Below are 26,152 nucleotides of genomic sequence, written 5' to 3' on the forward strand. Positions count from 1 at the left end.
ATATTATCAAGGATGGTAGTGAACATTGTTTTGAATTTTTCCCAGGCATCGTTTACGTCCGTGCAACTTGTTATCTCTGTCCAGTCACAGATGTGTAGCCTATTTACCAGTGTTTCTTTACTGTAGTTTCTAGTTGACCTCATTTTTATTGTCCTGTGTAGGCCTATCCTATCCCTAGTGATTTCCACCGGTGGCCTGGTGGCTAAAGCTCCTGCTTCACACACGGAGGGCCCGGGTTCGATTCCCGGCGGGTGGAAACATTTCGACACGTTTCCTTACACCTGTTGTCCTGTTCACCTAGCAGCAAATAGGTACCTGGGTGTTAGTCGACTGGTGTGGGTCGCATCCTGGGGGACAAGATTAAGGACCACAATGGAAATAAGTTAGACAGTCCTCGATGACGCACTGACTTTCTTGGGTTATCCTGTGTAGCTAACCCTCCGGGGTTAAAAACCCGAACGAAATCTTATCTTATCTTATCTTAAATCTTCAACATGAACTCAAGTGTCATCCATTTCTGTGTAAACAATGTATTACGTTGAATTAAATTTGTATATGTATTTGTGTCTACGGGTGTCCCGTAGCTCAATGGCTAGCGCACTCAGCTCCCACACTGAGGTCCGGGGTTCAAATCTCCTCCTCCGGTACGGCTGGAAAACAAGGACGTGTTTCTGTAAGACACCTGCTGTCCCTGTCCCTGTTCACCCATCAGTTTAAAATGAGTACCTGGGTGTTAGTCGACTTGTGTGGGTCGCATCCTGGGACAAAACTGACCTAATTTGCCTGAAATGCTTTGCAAGGCTCTGGTGGCTAACCCTCTTGTTTAACACGGCGAGGGCCTGGGTTCGATTCCCAGCCAGAGTAGAAACATGGGGCGTGTTTCTTTACACCTGTTGTCTATGTTCCCCATCAGTAAAATGGGTACCAGGGTGTTAGTGGACTGGTGTGGGTCGCATCCTGGGACAAAACTGACCTAATTTGCCCGAAATGCTCAGCATAACAAGGTGCTTTCTGTATAGTAGTATGTCAGTGATGTCAGCTAGGACTGTATAACATGTACTTGTAGTTAGTTAGTTAGTTTAATATGTTTATTATGCACCCCATACCCATCCTGTGGGCGGTAGTCAAAAGATTACAGAGGTACATAATTGGTCCAGGGACTGGACTCCAAAGTTTTGATAGCTGAGCAAGTTACAGAGTGTACTTGTAGTAAATAAAGATATTATTATTATTATTATTATTATTATTATTATTATTATTATTATTATTATTATTATTGTTGTTGTTATTATTATTATTATTATTATTATTATTATTATTATTATTATTATTATTATTATTATTATTATTAACACAACATGAGGTGGAAAAACAGGAGGTTGATGAAGCGCAGAGGTGTTCACTCATGGAGTGACTCTACTGGTGTTCAGTCCTGGGCTCCACCTGATCCAAGTTGGAAATTTAGTGCTGCCGTTTCTCTTTCTAGGGAAAATGTTTGTTCCCTTTCTCATTCCCGGCCAGATTTAGGCAGTAATTTTGTGTCGGACTCCCGGGTGATAGGGTTCAATAAAGCGTGTGTTGTAGTGGCCCTGAACAACCCCAACACAGCAGCAGTCTGGTACACACGTGTTCTTCTCTCACAACAACCTCCATCAGTAAATATTTAATTTGTTATGAAAGATAACCGCAGGGGGAGTTGAATGATAGCTCTAGGCAGTTGTTATTGCAATCAACACATCATCAGGAACGTACAATGTTGTAGAAATAAGAGTAGGAAATCCAGGTGAACGAACCTCTTGAGTGTTCACCTGAACATATCCTCCTGATAAATTAGACACATGTGCAACAGTTAGGTATCTTTATTGAGGAAACGTTTCGCCACACAGTGGCTTCATCAGTCCATACAAAGGAGTATCTTGAAGAACAGGAGGAGAATGAGGTAATCAGTCCCTCAACCTTGAGTCGATGTGGTCAGTCCATCAATCTTGAATAGAATACAGCATATGTGCGGAGAAGCAGCTTATATACCGTAGGCAAATGTGACACCACCTACTACTGCTGCACCTCTCCTGCCTACGATTTATAAACTGCTTCTCCGCACATATGCTGTATTCTATTCAAGATTGATAGACTGACCACATCGACTCAAGGTTGAGGGACTGATTACCTCATTCTCCTCCTGTTCTTCAAGATACTCCTTTGTATGGACTGATGAAGCCACTGTGTGGCGAAACGTTTCCTCAATAAAGATACCCAAGAGTTGCACATGTGTCTAATTTATCAACATGTCGGTTCTCAGAACCATTCATCTGCAACTATGACCCTTACAGGTATAGTGCTTAATTTGATTAGAATAATAAAAATGTTACTAGGTATGATAATTGTACTTATAAGAACATAGGAACGTAAGAAGGAGCACTGCAGTAAGGCTACTGGCCTTTGCTAGGCAAGTCTAAGACAAGGACCCCCAATAGAAGTAAGTCACTTTGTCTTGACTTTTTTGGGTTATCCTACGCAATCTACACATGTGCTGCTATATGATAATTTATGTAACTGTATTTATGTGTACCTGTACATGAATAAAGTTACTTACCAAAATAATCTTACTTCCATATGTTGTTGGTATCAGTATATCATTTTTCAGTATTTTGTAAGTTTTTGTAAGAAGAAAGTGCTGAGTAACTTCACTGAAATTGATCCTTTAAAGAAAGTGACTCTTATGTACTATAATGTCCCTGATGTTTACCTGGAAAGTGTTCCAGGGGTCAACGCCCCTGCAGCCTGGTCTGTGACCAGGCCTCATGGTGGATCAGAGCCTGATCAAACAGGCTGTTGCTGCTGGCTGCACGCAATCCAACGTACGAGCCACAGCCCGGCTGGTCAGGTACCGACTTTAGGTGCTTGTCCAGTGCCTGCTTGAAGACAGCCAGGGGTCTATTGGTAATCCCCTTTATGTATGCTGGGAGGCAGTTGAACAATCTTGGGCCCCTAACACTTACTGTGTTGTCTCTTAACGTGCTAGTGACACCAACTTTGTCCCCATTATCGAACTCGCCCCTCATTTCGAACCGCCGAGTACTGGACCTGTCCGCCAGCCCGCTCTGTCCACGTCCCTGCGCAGGCGCCGTGAGCCAGTCTGGCTTTGTTGATGCTTGAGTGAACACTAACATGCAGTCTCATTTAAACATTTTACAATTAATTCATTGTGTGGGACTGTGAAATAAGCTACCATGGGCCCAAAGAAACTTGCTAGTGGTACCCCTGTGGTAAAGAAAGTAAGAAACACCTTAGATGTGGAGTGAGGGATGAGGATGTGGAAGAGTTGGTGGAGGACCACAGGAAAGAGCTAACCACTGAAGAGCTGGAAGAGCTTCATCTGGAACAGTATCAGACAACAACTCAGGAACTTGCTTCAGAGGAGGAGGAAGAGGGAGTGGATGAGGTGCCTCCTTCAAAGATTAAGGAGACTTGTGCCAGGTAGAATGATGTCCAAATGTTTGTGGAGAAGTACCACCCTGAGCAAGCTGAAACAAGCCATCTTTGCGACAAGTTCAGTGACAGAACCATGTCCCATTTTAGGGAAATCTTAAAGAGGCACCAGAAACAGAGAACTGTGGACAGTTATTTTGTGAGACAGGGGTCCAGTGACTCAAGCTGGTCCTAGTGGCATTAAAAGACGGAGAGTTGTGCAAGAATGGTATATAATACCGACAAGATGAAATTAAGACACGTGCAACATCTGGGTATATTTATTGTAGACGTTTCGCCATCCAGTGGCTTTATCAATACAAATTCTAGGACATAACTTGAAGACAGTAGGACTATATACAGAAGATGAGGTAATCAGTCCCTCAACCTAGGAGTAGGTGCGAAGAGCACCGTAGTCGTGGAGAATCTGAAGCAGAAGCAAGGAGCCTGGCGCTTATGTAGTAACGTCAGGTGTAGCAGACGAGGGCATAGTCACTGGTAGGCGGGATTCCCCAGTGGAAGTAGGTCCTTCCCAAAGAGATGGGTTAGTTGTAGTAGTAGTTGTCGTAGCCGTGAAGGTTATGTGCATGTCCTCAGAATCAAGATTCCATGATGTTGCAGTGTCTGACAAGTTGTGCAAGAATGGTATATAACACTGGGGAATCCCGCCTACCAGTGACTATGCCCTCATCTGCTACACCTGATGTTACTACATAAGCGCCAGGCTCCTTGCTTCTGCTTCAGATTCTCTACGACTATGGTGCTCTTCGCACCTACTCCTAGGTTGAGGGACTGATTATCTCATCTTCTGTATATAGTCCTACTGTCTTCAAGTTATGTCCTAGAATTTGTATTGATAAAGCCACTGGATGGCGAAATGTCTACAATAAAGATACCCAGATGTTGCACATGTATCTTAATTTCATCTTGTCGGTATTATATACCATTCTTATATACCATACACTCATATACCCTTATCTTACATTTGGAATTTTTGCATGGGGATCAACAACATCCAGTCACCTAAAACCCCTCATAACCCAGCAAAAGGCAGCAGTAAGAATGATAACGAATTCCCACTCCTGCCAGCACACTCCACCATTTTCAAAAGTCTGAATCTGCTCACCATTAAGAACATCCATACTTATTCATGTGCCTACTACATACACAGAACAATACACACAAATATAAACCCTCTACTCAAACTTCTCCTCACCAACTTAAACAGGACACATGACCACAACACAAGACACAGATCTCTTTTTGATATACCTCGTGTCCTTCTCACACTGTGTAAAAACTCTATGCACATAAAGGGCCCTAAAATATGGAATTCATTACCAGAAGATATTAAAGTAACTCAGTCTGAAAATCAGTTTAAGACTCTTCTCAAAAGCCACTTAATCACCCTAGACTAAATGCTATATACTCAGTACACACATACTCACCTATGTACTCCCACATCATAACTTCAACAATCACTTTGAACCTTTTATCCATTGTTGACAGGAAAATAATTGAACCATTGTTTTCACAAAAAGCATTTTAGAATATATGAATATATCCTTTGTCTTATACAAATTTAATTCACTTATAATTAATAATCTACTGCTCAACTATGAAATAATTGCTGTCCTACTGTACAACTATGATAAAATTCTTAGTGTTAAGTAGTCTGTAAGCAATAATGTTAAGTTGGCCCATAATGCCTAGGCATAATAAAGGCTCTCTCTGCATTGCAACTCACTGTTGTAAATATAAAATCTCAATGTACTGTTTGCAAAGACATAAAATAAATAAATAAATACATTGCCCTCAGACACTACATATCCACTGCCTCCAGCCTTCTCCTTGTGATGAATGGTTTGAAAAACCGACAAGTTGAAGATTGAGACACTTATGCAGCATATTGGAATCTTTATTCAGGAAACGTTTCGCCACACAGTGGCTGATAGCCACTGTGTGGCGAAACGTTTCCTGAATAAAGATTCCCATATGCTGCATAAGTGTCTCAATCTTCAGCCTTCTCCTTGTTGTAACATTCACCATCCATGCTTTACGCCCATATAAGAGCATTGGTATAACTTTACTCTCATACATTACGCTCTTTCCTTCCATAGATAACATTCTTTGTCTCCACAGACTCCTCATTATACCACTCCCCTTTTTCCCCTTATCAGTTCCGTGATTCACCTCATCTTTCATAAACCCATCTGCTGATAGGCCCACTCCCATATATCTGAATACATTCACTTCCTCCATACTCCCACACTCCAACCTGATATCCAGTCTTTCATTACCTAATTTTTTTTGTTATCCTCATCACCTTACTCTTTCCCATGTTCACTTCTAATTTCCTTCTTTTACATTCCCTACCAAATTTGTCCACCAACCTCTGCAACTTCTCTTCAGAATCTCCCAAATGCACAGTATCGTGACAACTCCCACTTTGTGTTAGATTCTTTATCTTTTAATCTCACACCTCTTGCCAACACTCAAGCATTCACTTCTCTTACAACCCCATCTGTAAATGTATTAAACGCCATGGTGACATCTCGCAACTCTGTCTAAGGCGTACTTTTACTGGGATATAATCCCCTCTCCTACATAATATAACCTGAGTCTCACTGTCCTCGTAAAAACTCTTCACTTCTTTCAGAAACCTACCACCTATTCCATACATTTGTAACATCTGCCACATTGCCCTTCTATCCATCCTATGAAATGCCTTTTCCAAATCCATAAATGTAACAAAAGCCTCTACCCTTATCTAAATACTGTTCACCTATATTTCACTGTAAACACTTGGTCTGCACACTCCCTGCCCTTTCTAAAACCTAGTTCATCTGCAATCCTGCTCTCCATCTTACTCTTAATTCTTTCAATAATAACTTTACCATACTTTACCAGGTATTCTCAACAAAGGAATTATGCATGCTCTCTGCCAATCCCTAAGTACCTTTTCCCATTTCATACATTTATTAAATAAAAGCACCAACCACTCCAAAACTATATCCCCACCTGCTTTTAACATTTCTGTCTTTATCCTATCAATCCCAAGTGCTTTACCCCCTTTCATTCTACTCACTGCTTCACACACCTCCCCCACACACACAGCTGGCTCTTCCTCACTCCTAGTTATGCTTCCCTGCCCAATGCACAAAATTACAGCTTCCCTATTTTCATCAACATTTAACAGTTCCTCAGAATATTCTCTCCTTCCCGATACCTCTAATTCTCCATCTAATAACTCTCCTGTCAAATCCATTTGTTTCCCAGGCTTTCTCAACTTATTAATCACACTTCAAAGCTTTTTCTTATTCTCAACAAAATTTGTTGATAGCATCTCACTCACTCTCTCATTTGCTCTCCTTTTACATCCCTTCACCACTCTTAACTTCTCTTTTTCTCTCCATATACTCCTCCCTCATTGTATCACTTCTGCTTCGTAAAACCTCTCATATGCTAACTTTTTCTCTCTTATACGTATTCTCTTTACCTCATCATTCCACCAGTCGCTCTCCTTCCCTCCCTCAGCCACTTTCCTGTAACCACAAACTTCTGCTGAACACTCTTAATGCTACATTTTCATATCTACCCCATACCTCTTCATCCTCATTGTCTATACTCTCACTAGCCTATCTTTCCTCCAATAGTTGTTTTTGTCTTTCCCTAACTGCCTCCTTTAGTTTATAAGCCTTCATCTCTCTCTTACTTGCTCATTCCATTCTCCTTGTATCCTATGTACCTTTTACTCTAACTGTAGCTACAACTAAAAAATAATCTGATATATCTGTTGTTTATAATATAATGATGTAATTTTTGTTTTATAATCAGGTGAAATGATGACCATGGGGAAGAAGGTAGATTCTGAGGCTGTGGAGAAGATGGATTCTGAAGCTCTTGAAAAGATGGATTCTGAAGCTCTTAAGAAGATGGATTCTGAAGCTCTTCAGAAGATGGATTCTGAAGCACTGGGTGAGAAGGTGAATTCTGGGACAGTGAGGAAGAAGGTGAATTCTGGGTCTGTGAGGAAGAAGGTGGATTTGGAGTTTGGTCCAGGAACAATAGAGTCTGGAGATGAAATTGATCAATTCTCAGGCTCTGGGTCAGATAGTGAAAATGAGGTATGTGTAAATATTTGATAGTTTTATTTTCTATGCATAATGCTTAGTATGAGTTAGTAATACTTGGCATTGGAAATTGAGATATCACGTGTTTGTGAAGGTAACAAATTGTGCAAAGATGATTTCATGTGGGTTTAAACCCATTATCTAGATCAAATGTGTTAAAATCCTAGGCTACCAACCCATTTGATGCCTTTTTTTTTTTTTTTTTTTTCAAAATTTTTTACTTGATACTGTAAATTAAAATTGCAGTATGCACTGATGGGCAGGAAAAATGTATGAATTATTCTTTAACTTATCTCCTGAGTGAGGTCGGTTTTGAGTACAATGTAATTTATGGCAAGAGTGAGGCCCATCATAACAGATGGGTTACCAGAAAGTAAAAAAAAAAAATCTTTGTTTTAGTACAATGGAACCTTGGTTTTCATATGCCCCAGTTTTCGTAGGATTCGGTTTTTAACAACTTTTTTCGTCAAAATTTTGTCCAAGTTTTCATACATCTACTCGGTTTTCGTAGAGTTGAAAATGGTCTGTATCAAACACATCTACGTGACTCGGCCACTCAAGCGCCCACACAAAGCATCCCATGCGTTTGTGACTCAGTCTGCCTTCGTTTCTCGTTGAGTGAGCATCATTCCGTAATCATTGTTTTTGGTGCTTGTTTATTGAGTGCGACTGCTAAATAAGCCACCATGGGCCAAAGAAAGTTCCGAGTGCCAGCCCTTTGATAAAGAAGGCGAGAAACAATAGAATTCAAGAACTCGTAGCAAGAACGCGTAGCACCTAAAGTCGGTTCCTGACCAGCCGGGCTGTGGCTCGTACGTTTGTTTGCTTGCAGCCAGCAGCAACAGCCTGGTTGATCAGGCTCTGATCCACCAGGAGGCCTGGTCACAGACCGGGCCGTGGGGGCGTTGACCCCCGGAACTCTCTCCAGGTAAACTCCAGGTAAAATACGAAAGTGGCATACACATAGACCATCTTGCCAGGATGTATGGGAAGTCAGCATCAAAGATCCGTTCCATCCTGGCAAAAAAAAAAAAAAAATCAAGGAAGCTGATGTTGCAAAGGGGGTAAATGTACTAATGAAACAGAGATCGCAAACAATCGAAGATGTTGAGAAGCTGTTGTTGGTGTGGATCAATGAAAAACAGTTAGTAGGAGATAGTGTTTTGGAGACAATAATTTGCAAAAAGGCAAGGCAGGTGCATGCGGATCTCGCAAAGAAATTGCCTGGAACGAGTGCTGCTGTTAGTGAATTTAAGGCCAGCAGAGGCTGGTTCGACAAATTCAGGAAGCAAACTGGCACACACAGTGTGGTAAGGCATGGCAAGGCTACAAGAAAGGGAGTGGGCAGTGAATGAATATCTAGAGCAGTTGGTATAAATTGCTGGCTAGACAGGTACTGCAAGGAACTTGCAATCACATTCATTGATAACTGGGACATTTTATGGCAAACGTTATACATATGCAAAGGATGGGGTTCATCTCTCTGGGGCTGGAGTGGTTGCTGTAGCCAGTTCGATTGAGGGGGTAATTGATGACTTGTCTAGGACTTTAAACTGATAGATTATGGAGGTATGGGTGTTTGTGGGAAACAATCAAGCTGCAGTATTAGGGTTGAAAACAGCAGATATTACCGGGATACCTCAGGGATATGTTTAAAAGACAATATTCAAAATAAAGTTTCTAATAAAGGCAAAGCAATGGATCAACAACGAAGGGAGATAGTAGAGGGCAACGAGTGACTAGCTCCCTATAACAGAGACATGATTCAACCTGAAAGATAGAGAAATGCCTTCTGAATGCAACATACAGGGTTATAAACTATTCCACACTGAGAAGGTCAACAGGAAGGATGGTGGAGTGGCAATGTATGTCAGAGAAAATATAAATTGTTGTCTTAGACATGATATAAGATTAGAAACATCGGACACAGAATCTGTTTAGCTACAGTTTTTTCAAGGGTCGTGACAAATTAACTTTGTGTGTGATTATAGACCCCCAAACCTTGATAGGGAGTGCAGTAAGCTGTTATGGGACAAAATTCATAAGGCATCAAGATATGAGAATGTTGTATTAATGGGAGATTTTAACTTAAGAAAAATTGATTGGAACAATATGACAGGAAATCTTGAATCTAGTGACTTTCTTGATACGTTTCAGGATTGCTTTTTAAAACAGTTTGTGACAGAACCAACTAGAGGAAACTATCTACTTAACTTGGTTCTTGCCAACAAAGAATAACTAATCTTGAGGTTAATGATGAGCCAGGGGTAAGCGATCACAAATCACTTAGTTTCAATATATCATGGAATTACCCAGATAACTGCAATCAAATGTCTGTCCCAGACTTTTGCTTGGCCAGTTTCATGGGACTGAAAAATTATGTGGGTGGGCTAAATTGGAATGACCTGACTTTGGGTCAGGTAGGTGATCTTGGTTGTCAATATAGTGGACCCCCGCTTAACGATCACCTCCCAATGCGACCAATTATGTAAGTGTATTTATGTAAGTGCGTTTGTACGTGTATGTTTTGGGGTCTGAAATGGACTAATCTACTTCACAATATTCTTTATGGGCACAAATTCGGTCAGTACTGGCACCTGAACATACTTCTGGAATGAAAAAATATCGTTAACCGGAGGTCCACTGTATAATGTTTTTCAGAGCACAGTTCTAGCTGCCCAGACAACTTTTGGTCGGAGTAGGGAAATTAGATCTAACAAAAATGATTCAAATGGATAAACAATAGATTACAACATCTCATTGATCAAAAGAGAGGCATATACGTATAGGTGTATCAAAAGAGAGGGATGGGCAGTTAAGAAATCAGTATATTCAATTAAAGAGAGAAATAAAAAATGGAATAAGAAAAGGAAAAAGGGATTATAAGGCTAAGGTTGCAAGGGATTCGAAGACTAACCCAAAAGAGTTCTTTCAGGTATACAGAAGTAAGATTAGGGACAAGATGGGCCCACTTAAGAGTAACTCAGGTCAGATCACTGACAGTGATAAGGATATGTGTGAAGTTTTCAGTACTTCCTCTCAGTTTTTACCCAGGAAAATACAGGTCCTCCATCACAAATCCGGCACCATTGGGACCTGTAGTGTGCCAGATTACTGAGTTTGCCGGATTACAGAGTGGTTAGGTTAGAATACACTTAATAAAATTAACCAACTTGACTTGCACAAAGTTCACTGAACATCGGCAAAAATTGAACATTTCCGCTATTTTGAGCTCAATTTCAAGGTACTTTTCATCATGAAAGCAATCAAAATCATATCTAATTCTGTAATATATCTTCCATTCTATCAAATGAGACCAAAAAAACGAGAATACAACCATAAAAACCATACGAAAATATACCACAAAGAGGCGGCCAATGGCTGAGAAGTGAGCTCCCTTGTTTATCGTCCATCTTTTTTATTTTTGGTGTATGTTAAAAAGCATCTTTCCATCATACATTGCAAAAGTTTCAGTGAGATAGCCCAACAAACAACTGAGAAAAAAACAATATTTACCAAAAATCATGGCAAGCCCAAGCCAGGTACTGGAAATAAGTCACTTTGTCTAACTTTTTTGGGTTATCCTAGGTTCTCTATACATACACTGATATGTATGATAATCTATGTAACTGTATTTGTGTATAGTACCTGAATAAACTTACTTACTTCTAGTCTGTCGACTGAGTACAAGAAACCGCCCATTCACCTATTTCAACTACCCAATAAAGTGGTCAGAAATTGGCAATTTGGCCAATTTCACTGATGCCAATTTCAAAACAGGGTCCAGAATAGACAATGCAGACATTCCTGGCACTAAAATAACATTTTCTCTGTTCATTAGTCATGGATCCAGGCCCCTCTTATATTATTCTTGCATAGCATTTGGAATTTTTATTCACACAAAAAAATAGATTTACTGTTATGCAGACTACTGCATTATTGTAATAATTGTATAAATAACGTCAACCCATTCTTAACTCCGTATTGGAATTTGGACTGGCAGGCGGACAGGTATTGGACAGTGATGTCATTTGTTTACTCGAGCATCGCTAAAGAATAGAACTTTTCTGCTACTGTGAGCGCAATTTCAAGGTACTTTTTGCCATTGAAAGCAATCAAAATCATATCTATTTCTGTAATATATCTTCCATTCTATCAAATGAGACCAAAAAATTGAGAATATAGCCATAAAAACCATACAAAAATATACCGCTAAGCGGCCGCTAATAGCTGAGAAGTGAACTCCGCTATTTATGGTCTGATTTCTTTCATTTTTGGTGTACATTAAGAAGTATCTTTCCATCATACATTGCCCAAGTTTTAATAAGATAACCCAACAAACAAATGAGAAAATAATAATAATAATAATTAATAATAATAATAATAATAATAATAATTAATAATAATAATAATAATAATAATAATAATAATAATAATAATAATAATAATAATAATAATAATAATAATAATTTACTACACGTACATGTACTTGGGATACAGACATAGCTGACATCAGTGACATACTACTATATTATAGAAAGCTGCTTGTTATGCAGAGTATTTCAAGCAAATTAGGTCAGTGTCCCAGGATGCAACCCACACCAGTCAACTAACACCCAGGTACCCATTTACTGATGGGTGAACATAGACAACAGGTGTAAAGAAACATGCCCAATGTTTCTACTCTGGCTGGGAATCAAATATTTACCAAAAATCATATATGGCTAACCCAAGCCAGGTACTAGAAATAAGCCACATTGTCTGACTTTTTTTGGGTTATCCCAGGTTCTCTACACATATGCTGCTATGTGTGGTAATCTATATAGAGAAAATAGCTTTTTTGTTTCAGGTTTATTGTGCTGTACGAGTGTATATCACAGTTAGCCCTGTGCTACACTCCGTTTTCTCTAATATAAGTCCCCAAGACAGGGATAGGAGAATGGTACTTGTATCTCGTATCCTCCTCATACCTCCGTCGAGCTGCTCGGTATTATGCTTAATATTATTCATTCTGGAGTATTTAACATGTTTTATGTTATTTATATTGTTTATTATGTCATATTAGATCAATTGTGATAGGCAATAAGCTGTAGTGTTGATATTAGCGTAATAATAAAGCATATTCTCCTGCATCACAAGACTGAGTTCATGGCAACCGACAGTGGCTTCAAAGCCACCTTATCTTTAATGGACAATGTACTGTGTAGGTGCTTTACACAACGAAAAACATTTCTTTTATTCATTGGAACCATGGCTAGGGCTAAAAGTAAGCAGGTTAAAACAATAAATGGAGAAAAAGAAATTAGAATGACTTATGCAGCAAGTAGCGCCATCAAACAGTACCAGCAGGCTGATGTGGCAACCCTGGAAATTTGAAATTGTGCTAGCCGAAATTAGCGCCGAATAACTGAAGGAACCGAATAACTGATTGCCGGATTTTTGATGGTGGACCTGTACTAGCAAAATTCCAGAAATAATAGATTATGTAGAACAGGATGATAATAAAATATGCACGATTGTGGTAACTAGTGACATGGTCCTCAGATAAATAGAGAAATTAAAACCTAACAAATCCCCAGGCCCTGATGAACTGTTTGCAAGGGTGTTAAAGGAATGCAAGGAGGAACTTAGCATACCTTTGGCTAATCTTTTTCAACATATCACTACCAACTGGCATAGTGCCAGATAAGTGGAAAATGGCAAATGTAATACCTCTTTACAAGGCAGGTGACAGGTCCTTAGCTTCGAACTATAGACCAATAAGCCTTACCTCCATAGTGGGAAAATTTATGGAATCAATAATTGCCAAAGCAATTTGTAGCCATCTTGATAGGAATGAAGTGAATAATGAATCTCAACACGGTTTTACAAAGGGATGTTCCTGTCTCACGAATTTACTAACTTTCTTCACTAAGGTATTTGAGGAGGTAGATCATGGTATTGAATATGATATTGTGTATATGGACTTCAGTAAGACTTTCGATAGAGTTCCACATCAGAGGCTATTGAGGAAACTTAAGGCACATGGAATAGGAGGAGAAATTTTTTCCTTTTTCTATTGAGGACATTAGAGCACTCCAGGATGATTTGAATAGACTGATGCAGTGGTCTGAGAAGTGGCAGATGCAATTTAATATAGACAGATGCAAAGTTCTAAATGTTGGACAGAAAAATAATCATGCCACAAATAAACTAAATAATGTAGTTCTTAATATTACGGATTGTGAGAAGGATTTAGGAGTTCTGGTTAGCAGTAATCTGAAACCAAGACAACAGTGCATAAATGTTCGCAATAAAGCCAACAGAATTCTTAGCTTCATAGCAAGAAGTATAAATAATAGAAGTCCTCAGGTTCTTCAACTATATATATCTTTGGTTAGGCCTCATTTAGATTATGCTGCGCAGCTTTGGTCACCATATTACAGAATGGATATAAATGCACTGGAAAACGTACAAAGGAGGATGACAAAGGTTGATCCCATGTATCAGAAATCTTTCCTATGAGGAAAGACTGAGGGCCCTGAATCTGCACTCTAGAAAGGTGTAGAATTAGGGGGGATATGATTGAGGTGCATAAATGGAAAACAGGAATTAATAAAGGGGATGTAAATAGTATGCTAAAAATATCGAGCCTAGACAGGACTTGCAGAAATGGCTTTAAATTGGAAAAATTCAGATTCAGGAAGGATATAAGAAAGCACTGGTTTGGTAATAGAGCTGTGGATGAGTGGAACAAACTCCCAACTACTGTCATAGAAGTTAAGACGTTGTGTAGTTTTAAAAATAGGTTGGGTGTGGGTGGGTGTGAGTTGGACCTGACTAGCTTGTGCTACTAGGTCTGATGCCATGCTCCTCCCTTTAGTAACGTGTCTGACCTCACTAGGTCAAGGCATTGGCTTAAGCCGGTAGGGGAATTGGACCTGCCTCGCATAGGCCAGTAGGCCTGTTGCAGTGTTCCTTCTTTCTTATGTTCTTATGTTCTAAGGAGTATGTAGAGGCTGAAGGATTCCTCCCCGAACAAGTCTTCAGTTGTGACGAAACAGGCCTCTTTTGGAAGAAAATGCCAAAGAGGACCTACATCACACAGGAGGAAAAGGCACTGCCAGGACACAAGGCTATGAAGGATAGGCTAACTCTTTTGTTCTGTGGTAACGCTAGTGGGGATTTCAAAGTGAAGCCTTTACTGGGGTATCACTCTGAAAATCCCCAAGTGTTCGAGAAAAACACTGTCATCAAGAGTAAATTGTGTGTGATGTGGAAGGCTGACAATAAGGCATGGGTCACAAGGCAAATTTTCATGGAGTGGGTCACTGAAGTGTTTGGCCCGAGTGTGAAGAAATACCTCCTGGAAAATCAGTTGACACTCAAATGCCTCCTGGTAATGGACAATGCTTCTGCTCATCCTCCAGACTTGGAAGACTAATTGTTGGAGGAGTTTAGTTTCATCACAGTGAAGTTCTTGCCCCCTAACACCACCACTCTCACCCAGCCCATGGATCAGCAGGTCATTTCAGACTTCAAAAAACTCTACACTAAAACACAGTTTCAAAGGTGCTTTGAAGTGACCTTGGCCACTGAATTGACCCCAAGAGAGTTCTGGAGGAATCACTTCAGCATCCTCAAGTGCATAAGCCTTATAGATAAGGCTTGGCAGGAAGTGTCTTACAGGACTTTGAACTCTGCTTGGAGAAAATTGTGGCCAGATTGTGTCCAAGAGAGGGATTTTGAAGGGTTTGGGGCTGACCCTGAGGACCCTATGCCTGTTGTGGAATCTATTGTGTCTTTGGAGAAGTCCATGGGATTAAAAGTTAGTGGCAAGGATGTGGAAGAGTTGGTGGAGGACCACTGGGAAGATCTAACCACTGAAAAGCTGCAAGACCTTCAACTGGAACAGCAACAGACTGCAGCTTAGGAAATTGCTTCAGAGGAGGAAGAAGAGAGAGGGGAGAAGGTGCCTTCTTCAGTGATTAAGGACATGTGTGCAAAGTGGAATGAGTTGCAAAGTTTTGTTGAAAAATATCACCCTGACCAAGCTGAAACAAGCCATATGTGCAACATGTGCAGTGACAAAGCCTTGTCCCACTTCAGGAAAATCTTAAATGACGCCAGAAACGGAGCTCTCTGGACAGATTTTTTGTGCAACAGGGGTCCAGTGACACTCAAGCTGGTCCTAGTGGCATTAACCCGTAAACGGTCCAAACGTATATATATGATTTATTTGTCATACATTTAACATTGCCATGATAAGCCTGAGTCGCCTAGACATGTGAGAATGGGTGTGCGCACTCACTGTGTGCCATATTAAAATAATTGGGGATGCCTGGGTACCATATGCTCTTTTTTCCTATTAAAAAAAAAAAAATTTCTCAAAAAAGTTGGGGCACTACGGTAGAAAACGTATACATGTATATACGTTTGGACCGTTTACGGGTTAAAAGACAAAGAAGGGAAGTAACCCCAGAGAGGGCTTTGATACCTGAAGTACTTATGGAGGGGGATTCTCCTTCCAAACAATAAATCCTCCCCCTCTCCTCTTCCCTATCTTCCATAAGCCAACAAGAGTCTTCAGTAAAGGTATGTAATAGTGATTTAATTGTTCATGTACAGTGGAACCTCAAAAATCGAACGTATCACATATCGAACGTTTCAAAAATAAGACCATTTTTTCGGACAAACTGTGTCCCTATTATCGAACGCGCCCCTATTTTCGGACTGCCGGGTACGGGACCTGTCCCCTGGCCCGCTCTGTCCACGTCCCCGCGCAGGCGCTGTGAGCAGTCTAGCTTTGTTTATGCTTGAGTGAACACTAACCTGTGATCTCATTCACACATTTTACGATTATTTAATTGTGTTTGGTGCTTGTGGGGCTGTGAAATAAGCTGCCATGGGCCCAAAGAAACTTGCTAGCGGTACCCCTGTGGTAAAGAAAGTGAGAAACACCATAGATGTGAAGAAGGAAATAATACAGAAGTATGAGATTGGAGTGAGACTTGTTGAGCTTGCCAGGATGTACAGAGGACTGTGGACAGTTATTTTGTGAGACAGAAACAGACGACTGTGGACAGTTATTTTGTGAGACAGAAACAGACGACTGTGGACAGTTATTTTGTGAGGCAGAAACAGACGACTGTGGAGTTATTTTGTGAGACAAACAGACTTCTTGTTGATTTGCCGGTACTTCCGGCCCGGGTCTTCTCCAGATGGTGACCCGGCGGACACACAGACGATTGTGGACAGTTATTTTGTGAGACAGAAACAGACTACTGTGGACAGTTATTTTGTGAGACAGAAACAGACGACTGTGGAGTTATTTTGTGAGACAGAAACAGACGACTGTGGAGTTATTTTGTGAGACAAACAGACGATTGTGGACAGTTATTTTGTGAGACAGAAACAGACGACTGTGGACAGTTATTTTGTGAGACAAACAGACGACTGTGGAGTTATGTGAGACAAACAGGCGATTGTGGACGGTTATTTTGTGAGACAGAAACAGACGACTGTAGACAGTTATTTTGTGAGACTGGGGTCCAATGATTCTCAAGCTGGTCCTAGTGGCATTAAAATACAGAGAAGGGAAGCAACCCCAGAGAGGGCTTTGATACCGGAAGTCCTCATGGAGGGGGATTCTCCTTCCAAACAATAACCCCAACTCCCTCTCTCCTCCTCCCTATCTTCCAGATGCCATCACCAATCTTCAATAAAGGGAAGTAAAAATGTTATTTTATATTACTATACATAATTAAAGACTATAGCATTTGTTGTGTGTATGTAAAACTGTAATTAATCTCTATAAAATGTATTTTTTTTTGTGAATATTTTTGGGTTTCTGGAACGGATTAATTGTATTTCCATTATTTCTTATGGGAAATATTGCTTTGAATTTCAGACTTTTTGAATTTAGAACTAGCTCCTGGAATGGATTAAGTTCAATTTTTGAGGTTCCACTGTATTTATTTTATTTAGTTCTCATTGTTTTGTGTATGTAAAACTGTAATTAATCTTTGCAAAAATTATTTTTTGTGAATATTTTTGGGTTTCTGGAATGGATTAATTGTATTTTCATTAATTCTTATGGGAAATATTATTTCGGTTTTAGGCTATTTCAGTTTTAGGCCGACTTTCTGGAACGGATTACGGCTGATAACCGAGGGTCCACTGTACCTCTTGGCTGCATCATAACAATATTGCCAGCAGCTTATCAATTTTTGTCACATTTAACCTTTTCACTGTCACCCATAGATGTACGTTATTAACGCCAGTATTGCTTACGTAGGTCTATATTTTGAGCTCAACTCAGATAAGCTGTGAGTGGTAAATTTTGGCCTAGTCATATGAGAATGGGCCCTGTGGTAAGTGTGCATAGTATATAACAAAAAAAGTCCTGTCCTATGCAGTGCATGATGGGAAAAGCTAAACTTGGACCTTGTGTTTGGTTTAAAATTGCAAATTTGAGTTGTTTTCTAGGATGGTTTTTATGATTTATTGCCTGTTTCTTGTTGTCACTTGATTGAATTGAAGATGTATTACTGAAATGAGATGATTTTGGTTGGTTTCAGGGCTAGAATTAACTTGAAATCAGGTAAAAGTAGCTGAAATATTAAATTTTTAACAATTATCTTGAGGACAGGTATGCTCCTCCCCCTACACCCCCAGCTTGTTTTATGGGTTTATACTAGGTCTGATTGAATTATTGGGATGCCATGAACCATCATGACTCATTCCTTTTTATATTTTATTATCTGAGAAATAGGGTAAATCTTCAATTTTTTGTGTGATAATGAATTCAAAATGGAGGTCATGATTAATGAACAGTAAGAAATGTTATTTTAGTGCCTGGAATATCTACAGTGTTTATTGTGGACTCTAGTTTTAACCCTTTGACTGTTTCGGTCTTATATATACGTCTTACGAGCCACCGTTTTTGACATATACTCATAACTTCTAGTGGCTTCAACTCAAGCAGGAGAAAGCTGGTAGGCTTACATGTGAGAGAATGGGTCTCTGTGGTCAGTGTGCACCATATAAAAAAAACCTGCAGCACGCAGTGCATGAGAAAAAAAAAACTCCAACCGTTTTTTTTAATTAAAACGCCGACTTCGTGGTCTATTTTCATATAGTATTTATAGTTGTATTCTTGTTTTCTTGGTCTCATTTGATAGAATGGAAAACATATTATAGAAATAGAGGTGATTTTGATTGGTTTTACTATGAAAAGAATCTTGAAATGGAGCTCAAAGTAGGGGAAATGTTTGATTTTTGCCAGTGTTCAAAAGTAAACAAATGATGTTATTGTCCAATAAATGTCCAACTAGCCATTCTAATATGCAGTCATGAATGGGTTGACATTATTTTTACAATTATTACAATATTGCAGTAGTCTGCATAACAGTACAGTAAATCTTCTATTTTTTGTTTGAATAAAAATTCAAAATAGAAAGCAAGAGTAATATCAGAGGTGCCTGGAGACGTGACAGATGAACAAAGAAAATGTTATTTTAAAGCTAGGAATGTGTGCATTGTTCATTCTGGACCCTGTTTTGAAATTGTCATATTTTTTAATTTTCGTGAAATTGGCCAAATTGCAAATTTCTGACCACGTTATTGGGTAGTTGAAATCTGTAAATGGGCAGTTTCCTGTACTCAATCAATAGAAAAAATGGAGTTCTAAAGAAACAGCTATGAGTTTGGTCAACTGGAACAAAGGAATTAGCCGAAAATAGGGCTCAAAGTGGGCGAAATCGCCAATTCGTTAATATCGCCGAGGTTGCTAACTTCGCGAGAGCGTAATTCCGTCAGTTTTCAACCAAATTTTGTTCTTTTGGTGTCATTACAATCGGGAAAAGATTCACTATCATTTCATAAGAAAAAATAATTTTTTTTCTTTTAAATTTTGCGACACCAGGAGACACCTCAGGGTTTGGGGTTGCAACAGTCAAAGGGTTAATTTTTTTTTTTATTTGTATAAAATTGGCCAAATTACCAACATCTGTGCTCTTTATAGGGTAGTTTTGACAGTTAAATGGGTGGTTTCATGTGCTGAATCAGCAGAATGGAGTCATAGTAGTGAAATAGCTGAAACTTTGTTTAAAATATGACTCAAAGTAGGTGAAGTTGCTGATGCGTTAATTGTGCTTGGACTGCTAACATTGTGTCTGCGTAAGTTCATAAGTTTTCCATAAGATTTTGCAGTTATGGTGGCACCTTCAGAAGTTTTTTTTTTTTTTTTTTTAAATGCTGACACTAAGCATTGTTATACTGGGGTCTTCCAACAGTGAAGACCTTGTCTCACACCAATACAAGTAGGCCCCACTTATACAGCAGGTTAGGTTCCAGTTACTACTGTTAAGTGAAAATTGCTTTACCTTCCTATCCAACTTCTCACTTGTTTTATTCTTAGCTGCCAAGACCTTGACTCCTCATGCTTTCTCATCTTTTTAATTTCTCTCTAAAATGGTTCTTATTCTCACAAAATGTGTTAGTAATTATTCACCTGTCCTCTCAATTGCTCTCATTTTGCTCTTCCTCACCACTTGTTTAAGCTTTTTTTCTTTAATCTCTTTCCATATACGTACTTAACATTCCATGTAACATTTCTTCACCTAATTCCACCAATTATTTCTCTGTTCCATCAATTAACCGTCTTCCTGCCAACACCCTCTCTCATAACACAAGCCTCTACTGTGCACCATATCACTGCATTCTTAAATTTATCCCATACTTCATTGACCTATCTCTCCTCATTACGTGCATTCTCTTTAGCTCAAGTCTTTTCTTTAGGAACACCTTGAGGGAGGCTTCTTGAAGCTAATGAAAGGATCTTGATCTTCTCATTAGCTTCAAGGAGCTAAGTTTCTTCCTTGGATCAAACTTGAGCTGCTCTCTTCCTTGGACCAAACTCTAATGCTCCCACCCTGCCTCAGTTGGAAATGGCCAATGTGTTTAAAAAAGAAAAATAAGGTTCAGTGCTTCCCTCCTAAATATAATAATAATTTTCCTGTCAGAAAATAGGTTGTAAGTATGAACTCATTTGTAAGTTAGAACACCAGGTGTATAATTCATTTGTTAGTTGGAGATCCCATATACAGGAGGGCCCCACTTATATGGCAGGATAGGTTCCAGGCTACTGCTGTAAAGTGAATCAGCCTCTTTTCACTTTTAAATGTATATGCAATACCGTATTTCATGGCTTAGCATTTTTCTCCATAAAACGTCTTTAAAAATCACCCTGCATCTTATAAACTGCAGGTCAGTGATGGAAGCTGTAAGTTTGGGGTATGGGGTGGGCTGTAGCTCTCCCAGTTACATCCGATGCCAAGCCATTGAAACTAAAACAAGTCTTATAAGCCAAGAAGTACAGTAAATCCCTGATAACATGTTTACATTATCATATGTTAAGTTAGCAATGGAACTAGGCATAAAATAAAAATACAAAAGTAAAATGCACATACAGTACACTCATTACTTACCTTAAAATATCTGTAGTCTTAATGTAGGGTGAGAAGTGAGTAGTATTTATTCTTGGAAGTCACATGTGGTAGTCTGCCTGGTTACCACACCTCACAATTATGTTTATTTATTTTACTATGATTGCAAATATTTTCTTTATGTGATATGTAGCATATTTCTTATATAATTTTGAAAAAAAATTTAAGTGCCCCATAGCATTTATTTTTATTAGTTTTTATTATTATGTTTATTGCCATCAATATACCTTGTTCATCAACATACCTTGGATTAATGAAAATGTCTATATGGCAATTTATGACATTTAAAGCACCCTAGAGCAATTATTATTATTATTACTGTAATATTATTATTGCCATCGGCATACCTTGTTCACTGAGTTTAATCATTTCTAAATTGGCATTTAAAGTAAGAGGCTTACAACTCCTCTTTTTACTACAACTACCCTTAGATGCCATCATAAACAAGAGAGAGAGCGAGAATACACGTTCACTTTGCATAATGCATGTGGTTCGTGAAGATTTTCTCCACAATACAAATGCCTTACATTGTGTACAAGTTGTCTTCACTTTGGTGCAGTAGAATAAAGAATGACAACACTCCCATTCTCATGCAGCACACCATTTTTAGAGCGAATGACACTGTGAGTGAAGGCATACAAAAAGAACATTTTTCTACAGTTACCCCAGTATTACTATATTGTACATAGCTTCTCTGGTGTTGGACTAGAGAAAACAGAATTCTTGCAATCACTCATAACAAGCCGCCCGGCTGCCACATCTTGTATTTATGCCAATTTGTTCTATTATGTATTATATTTATATGATATGTAGCATGTTTCTTACATAATTTTGAAAAAAATATCATAGATGGATTAATGAAAATGTCTATAATAATATATGACATTTAAAGTGCCCCAGAGCAATTACAGTGGACCCCCGCATAGCGAACTTAATCCGTGTAAGAGGGCTGGTCGTTATGCGAAATGTTCGCTATGCGAATTAATTTTCCCCATAAGAAATAATGGAAATAAAATTAATCCGTGCAAGACACCCAAAAGTATGAAAAAAAAATTTTTTTACCACAAAAAAATGTTAATTTTAGTACACACAAACTGAAAAAGGCATGCACAATTACATGACACTTACTTTTATTGAAGATCTGGTGATGATTGATGGGATGGGAGGAGGGGAGAGCATTATCTTCTTACTGTTTAGAAGGGGAATCCCCTTCCATTAGGACTTGAGGTAGCAAGTCCTTTTCTGGGGTTACTTCCCTTCTTCTTTTAATGCCACTAGGACCAGCTTGAGAGTCACTGGACCTCTGTCGCACAACAAATCTGTCCATAGAGCTCTGTACCTCCCGTTCCTTCAAGACTTTCCTAAAATGGGCCATAACATTGTCATTGAAATAGTCACCAGCACGGCTTGCAACAGCTGTGTCAGGGTGATTTTCATCCATAAAGGTTTGCAGTTCAACCCACTGTGCACACATTTCCTTAATTTTTGAAGTAGGCACAATGGATTCCACAACTGGCATAGGCTTCTCAGGGTTAGCCCCAAACCCTTCAAAATCTTTCTTAATTTCCATACTAATTCTCACCCTTTTTACCACAGGGTTGGCACTAGAAGCTTTCTTGGGGCCCATGGTCACTTATTTTCCAGAAACAGCACCGAAAACACTGTAATAATACGAAATATTCCGAGTGTATGCTTGAATGTTACCGCGGAGGCTAGCTGGTAAACAATGGGACGGGCGGCACATGTGAGGCTGGCTGAGGGCCCACATTGGACGCGTCTCGGACGAAGTTCGCTGAGCGGGTTTTTGTCTACTATGCGGGGCAAAATTTCAGCGAACAAAGCGTTCGCTATGCGGATTGTTCGCTATGCGATGCGTTCGCTATGCGGGGGTCCACTGTATTATTGTTGTGTTTTCAAGACTAGTGAAACACTCTTAATTTTAATGTGTACCTGCATGCCAGCACAGTGTGTAAGTTTATTTAGATACAGGTACACAATGTTATTAGTAAAATAAAATTAATTAAGATAATTTTGTATTAGAATTTTTTCATAACATTTAATATATTATAATAATTAAATGATTGAATTTCAAAAAGTATTATTTCCACTTATGTTGTCTTCTTATTTTTGTTTGCAGGTATTATACAGAGCAGATAGAATGCCACATGAATCTGATTTTTATAAGGACTTCACATTTGTGGAATCTACTCGAGATTATCTGAAAGACACCTGGGACGAAATTTTCAAGTATATAAAGCCCAAAAAGACAGTGAACATCAGTGAAACCATTGCCAAGATACGCTTAGAGGAGAAGGAGAAAAAAATGGTACGTATTATCATTGTGGTTCTTGTTTATGGTTTCTGAAGGATATTTAGCACATTCTTTCTTGTGCTTCTGGTCTCACTTCTAGGAGGAATTTTTATCATGTACTACAACTCGAGGGAATCTCCTTGATGCTATTGAGGGGCTTTTGATCCAAGGAACTGGACCTATAATCAGCTCTTTCTTGGATTGAACCTAAAAGTCTCCAATTTCTCCAGGCACTGTATGACCATTATGATTTAGTGCTTTCCATTAAATATAATACAGTTAGCTCTCTTATAAAGCTGTTTTATGTACTGCAATTTTTCATAAATACAATTGAAAAAGTACATTGAATAGCATGCCCTCTAAAGGTTTTTCCTTGTGTGATTCAATTTTGGATCTAGTTTGTCAATCATATCTAGGAAAAATTACACTTTTTTTTTTTAACAAGTTGGCCATCTCCTACCGAGGCACGGTGACCCAAAAAGAAAGAAAATTCCCAAAAAGAAAATACTTTCATCATCATTCAACACTTTCACCTCACTCACACATAATCACTGTTTTTGAAGAGGTGCTCAGAACACAACAGTTTAGAAGCATATACGTATAAAGATACACAACATATCCCTCCAAACTGCTAATATCCCGAAACCCCTCCTCTAGAGTGCAGGCATTGTACTTCCCATTTCCAGGACTCAAGTCTGGCTATATCAAAATAACCGGTTTCTCTGAATCCCTTCACTAAATATTACTCTGCTCACACTCCAACAGATCGTCAGGTCCCAAATACCATTCGTCTCCATTCAATCCTATCGAACACGCTCACGCATGCCTGCTGGAAGTCCAAGCCCCTCGCCCACAAAACCTCCCTTACCCCTTCCTTCCAAAATTTCAAAGATGACCCCTAAACTGCCTTCCTTTCCCTACAGATTTAAATTCTCTCCATGTCATTCTACTTTGATCCATTCTCTCTAAATGACCAAACCACCTCAACAACCCCTCTTCAGCCCTCTGACTAATACTTTTGTTAACTCCACACCTTCTCCTAATTTCCACACTCCGAATTTTCTGCATAATATTTACACCACACATTGCCCTTAGACAGGACATCTCCACTACCTCCAACTGCCTCCTCGCTGCTGCATTCACAACCCAAGCTTCACACCCATATAAGAGTGTTGGTACTACTATACTTTCATACATTCCCTTCTTTGCCTCCATAGATAACGTTTTTTGTTTCCACATATACCTCAACGCACCACTCACCTTTTTTCCCCTCATCAGTTCTACGATTAACCTCATCCTTCATAAATCCATCCGCCGACACGTCAACTCCCAGGTATCTGAAAACATTCACTTCTTCCATACTTCTCCTCCCCAATTTGATATCCAATTTTTCTTTATCTAAATCATTTGGTACCCTCATCACCTTAATCTTTTCTACGTTCACTTTCAACTTTCTACCTTTACACACACTCCCATAAGCACAGTATCATCAGCAAAAAGCAAGTGCGTCAATTCCCATTTTGTATTTGATTCCCCATAATTTAATCCCACCCCTCTCCCGAACTCCCTAGCATTTACTTCTTTTACAACTCCATCTATAAATATATTAAACAACCATGGTGACATTACACATCCCTGTCTAAGACCTACTTTTACCGGGAAGTAGTCTCCCTCTCTTCTACACACCCTAACCTGAGCCTCACTATCCTCATAAAAACTCTTTACAGCATTTAGTAACTTACCACCTATTCCATATACAGTGGACCCCCGCATAACGATCACCTCCGAATGCGACCAATTATGTAAGTTTATTTATTTAAGTGCGTTTGTACGTGTATGTTTGGGGGTGTGAAATGGACTAATCTACTTCACAATATTCCTTATGGGAACAAATTCGGTCAGTACTGGCACCTGAACATACTTCTGGAGTGAAAAAATATCGTTAACCGGGGGTCCACTGTACTTGCAACATCTGCCACATTGCTCTCCTATCCACTCTATCATATGCCTTTTCTAAATCCATAAATGCAGTAAAAACTTCCCAACCTTTATCTAAATACTGTTAACATATATGCTTCAATGTAAATACTTGATCTACACATCCCCTACCCACTCTAAAACCTCCTTGCTCATCCGCAATCCTACATTCTGTCTTACCTCTAATTCTTTCAATTATAACCCTACCGTACACTTTTCCTGGTAAACTTATTCCTCTATAATTTTTAGTCTCTTTTGTCCCCCTTCCCTTTATATAAAGGGACTATACATGCTCTCCGCCAATCCCTAAGTACCTTCCCCTCTTTCATACATTTATTAAACAAAAATACCAACCACTCCAACACTTCATTCCCCCCTGCTTTTAACATTTCTGTCATGATCCCATCAGTTCCAGCTGCTTTACCCCTTTTCATTCTATGTAATGCCTCATGCACCTCCCCCACACTCACATCCTGTTCTTCTTCACTCCTAAAAGATGGTATACCTCCCTGGCCAGTGCTTGAAATTACCGCTTCCCTTTCTTCCTTAACATTTAAAAGTTCCTCAAAATATTCTCGCCATCTACCCAAAACCTCCATCTCCCCATCTACTAACTCCCCTACTCTGTTTTTATCTGACAAATCCATTCGTTCTCTAGGCTTTCTTAACTTGTTTAACTCACTACAAATTTTTTTCTTATTTTCATTAAAATTTCTTGACAGTGCCTCTCCCACTCTATCATCTGCTCTCCTTTTCCACTCTCTCTCTCTCTCTTT

The 26,152-nt window shown here is 39.2% G+C and overlaps 1 protein-coding gene across 5 annotated transcripts in view; it reads left to right on the forward strand.

Moving 5' to 3' along the window:
* Positions 1-1,446: 1,446 nt before the first annotated feature.
* The window catches only part of Rs1 (Dead-box helicase Rs1), a gene marked incomplete at its 3' end in the record, with an annotated part of 126,584 nt that continues 101,878 nt past the window's right edge, over positions 1,447-26,152 (forward strand). For 2 of the 5 annotated variants that reach the window (XM_053795743.2, XM_070099864.1), the window contains 3 exon segments: positions 2,197-2,330; positions 7,306-7,595; positions 23,226-23,414. In XM_053795743.2, coding sequence (XP_053651718.2) covers positions 2,267-2,330; positions 7,306-7,595; positions 23,226-23,414 — 543 coding nt within the window. 5 annotated transcript variants of the gene reach the window in all.

The sequence above is a fragment of the Cherax quadricarinatus genome, chromosome 69 (assembly GCF_038502225.1).
Source record: "Cherax quadricarinatus isolate ZL_2023a chromosome 69, ASM3850222v1, whole genome shotgun sequence".
In the NCBI taxonomy this organism is placed as follows: domain Eukaryota; kingdom Metazoa; phylum Arthropoda; class Malacostraca; order Decapoda; family Parastacidae; genus Cherax; species Cherax quadricarinatus.